This window comes from Oxyura jamaicensis (genome assembly GCF_011077185.1).
Source record: "Oxyura jamaicensis isolate SHBP4307 breed ruddy duck chromosome 28 unlocalized genomic scaffold, BPBGC_Ojam_1.0 oxy28_random_OJ72696, whole genome shotgun sequence".
Classification (NCBI taxonomy): Eukaryota; Metazoa; Chordata; class Aves; order Anseriformes; family Anatidae; genus Oxyura; species Oxyura jamaicensis.
The window spans coordinates 1-2,586 of NW_023304882.1; the positions used below are offsets into that span (position 1 = coordinate 1).

A 2,586-nucleotide genomic window follows, 5' to 3' on the forward strand; every position below is an offset into this window, starting at 1 on the left:
CAAGGCCAGGAGAGAAGGAAGAGAAAAAAGCAAGGGGAGAGCAAGGACCCCCCCCCCCGCCAGTTTCAGTTCTTTTCTCTACGCAAATCGTGGGGGGGGGGAACAGGGTGGGGGGCAGGGTGCGCGCCTTCCGGCCTCGGGGCGCGCAGGTGTGCACCCCGTGAGCACCGGGGGGGGCTACGGGAGCCAGCCCACCCGTGTCCCCCCCAGGGAAACCCACCCTCTCCCCCATCACGGTGTGCTGTGACCAGGGGGTGGGCAAGGAGTGGGAGCTGTCATTGTCACACCCCCCCCAAAGCACCACCCACACAGCAGGGCACAGGGACAAGGACGGGGACACTGCAGCCGCCGGCGCTTGGGGTTGCGAAAAAAGCAGCACCGAGAAGGGGGGCAATGGGGAGGGGGGTGCTGGGGGGGCAGCACGAGGTGCGGGGACGCTGCCTCCGTGTCCCCACTATGGGATGTGTCCCCACAGCTGTCCCCAGGGCTGGGACGGATCTGGGGCAGCAGTGCCGCGGTGGCAGCTGCTGGGAGAGGAGGAAGAGGAAGAAGGAAAAAAAAAACCCAGGGGAGGAGAGGAGGCGGCACAGGGCCTGCAGGCAGGAGGCTGCCTTGGGACAGGTGACAACCTTGGCTTGCCAGCTCCGTGTCCCCAAATCCTGAGCACCCAGGGGGCTCCACAGGGGACCCCCAAGGCCGGGGGGTGCAGGGTGGGGCACATGCCTGCCCCCCAGGGGAGGATGCCCCCAGAAAACGTCCCCTAATAACCACGGCTCGGTACCCGAAGCACTGCAGGGAGTTAACCCTTTGTGGAAAAACGCAGGGGGGAGCGGGGCCAGCTCCAGGCTCTGCAGGGACCCCCCCAGCCAGGAACCCGGAGGGGATGGGACGGGTCTGAGCGCGGATCCCAAATCCCTGGCGCATCCCCGTGCTCACCGCTGGGCTTGCACATCCGGATCTGGCTTTGGCACTGGACGACGGGGTGCAGGGGCGGGGAGGCCGCGGCCGCCGGCAGCGGCTCTGAGGTAGTTTTGGTGGTGAGGTCCGGGGACGAGGGGGGCGAGGTGGAAGAGGAGGAGGAGGAGAACTGCGTCTGGCAGCGGAGCTGCGCCAGGGACTGAGGCATGCCCTGGTAGTGTCGCGTGGCGCTGAGGAGGTCGTTCAGGATCTGCAGGATGGTGCCGATGTCCCGCCGCGGCCGCCCGCTGCTATCCTGGCAGTTGGGGTGCAAAGTGCCTGTGGGGGGGGGGCAGAGAGAACATGAGGACCCCTTCCCATGGTAACCCACAGCCCCGAGACCCCCCCAGCTGCTGGCACCCCCTGGCACGTACCGGAGAAGGTCCCTGAGAAGACCCCAGGCGCGTGGTTGACGAAGCTCTCGATGACGGCCCCGGGTTTGCGGGAGCGGGCGCTCGGGGCAGGGCTGCTGCCCGGGGGGGAGCCGCTGCGCGTGCTGCAGTCCACCTGCATGGGGGGAGAGACGCGGCGTCAGCCTCCGGAGGCACACAGGACCACGCATCGCCCCGACCCGAGCCCCTCTGCCCCCCCAAACTGCCAGGAGACCCCCCCCCCCAGCAGGGAGCAAGGCCAGCAGCCACCACGAGGGCTTGGCCGGGGGGACAAGCAGCACCCAGCTTCGCTCCCATACCCCAAAGCTATGAACCATGGCACCCGACGCCCTCCCCAAACATGCAGTGGCACCCTGACCCCGCCCCCCAAAACACAACCCACGGGAGCCCCCCACCCTGACCCACCTCTGAGCAGGAGGACACCACGCTGCTGTTCACCGTCTGCGTGCTGGCCCCGTGCGAGCGGAACATCCCAGCGGTGACGGGAGCGGGGTGGGGGGCGTTACAGTACACGGGGGGGGCTGGCGTGGCGGGCGTGGGGCTGGGGGCCGGGCTCTGCTGGCACGCAGGCACCACGGGGATGCGGGCGAAGCCGGAGCCGGCTCCGCCGTGCAGCGTCCGGCAGTGGGGGCTGGCGGCGGCCCCCGCCTCGCCGCGGCTGGCGATGACGTGCCGGTGCTGGAGCTGCCCGCTGCTCTGCTGGGCCGCCAGCTGGAGCTGCACGAACATCATATGGTCGCCCACGCGCAGGGCCAGGGTGAGCGGGGAGCGTCCCGACAAGAAGTCGTTGACCTGGGGAGGAGAAGGAGCGCCGTCAGCACCTGCAGGAGCACGGCGTGTGGCCAGCCCCGGCACCCCGTCCCCTCCCCGCAGCGGTCCCCAGGGACACGCGGGGCCGGGCAGGTCGGGAGGCAAAGGGGCGACCCCTTCCCGTGCCAGGCTGGCAGGAAGGCCAGCGCGGCCACGTCCCCGCACGACCCCAGGCCGGTGCCAGCTCCCTCAGCTGACAGCGCCGGGTTATTTTCCTTCCCACCTCCCCCCCCCCGCGTCCTCCCCCCGCCCTTTATCTCCCAGCACAAAGCCGCCGTGCCCGCCCTCCGCGGCACCGATCCCACTGCAGCGCCGCTCCTGCCGCCAGCGCCGCCGGGCAGGGACGGGGCCACGGCTGCCGCCCACCCCGGGAGCCGGTGGCGCAGCTGCAGCACCCCCACCCTGCCCACCCCCGGGGGGGGCACGG

The 2,586-nt window shown here is 70.5% G+C and overlaps 1 protein-coding gene across 1 annotated transcript; it reads right to left on the reverse strand.

Moving 5' to 3' along the window:
* Positions 1 to 526: 526 nt before the first annotated feature.
* On the reverse strand, positions 527 to 2,289 carry MIDN (midnolin; the record flags this gene model as incomplete). Its single annotated transcript, XM_035313165.1, has 3 exons — positions 527 to 1,236; positions 1,332 to 1,464; positions 1,755 to 2,289. Coding segments are annotated over 3 exons (1,105 nt in total), but the record flags the coding sequence as incomplete, so codon positions are not given.
* Between the last annotated feature and the right edge of the window lie 297 nt (positions 2,290 to 2,586).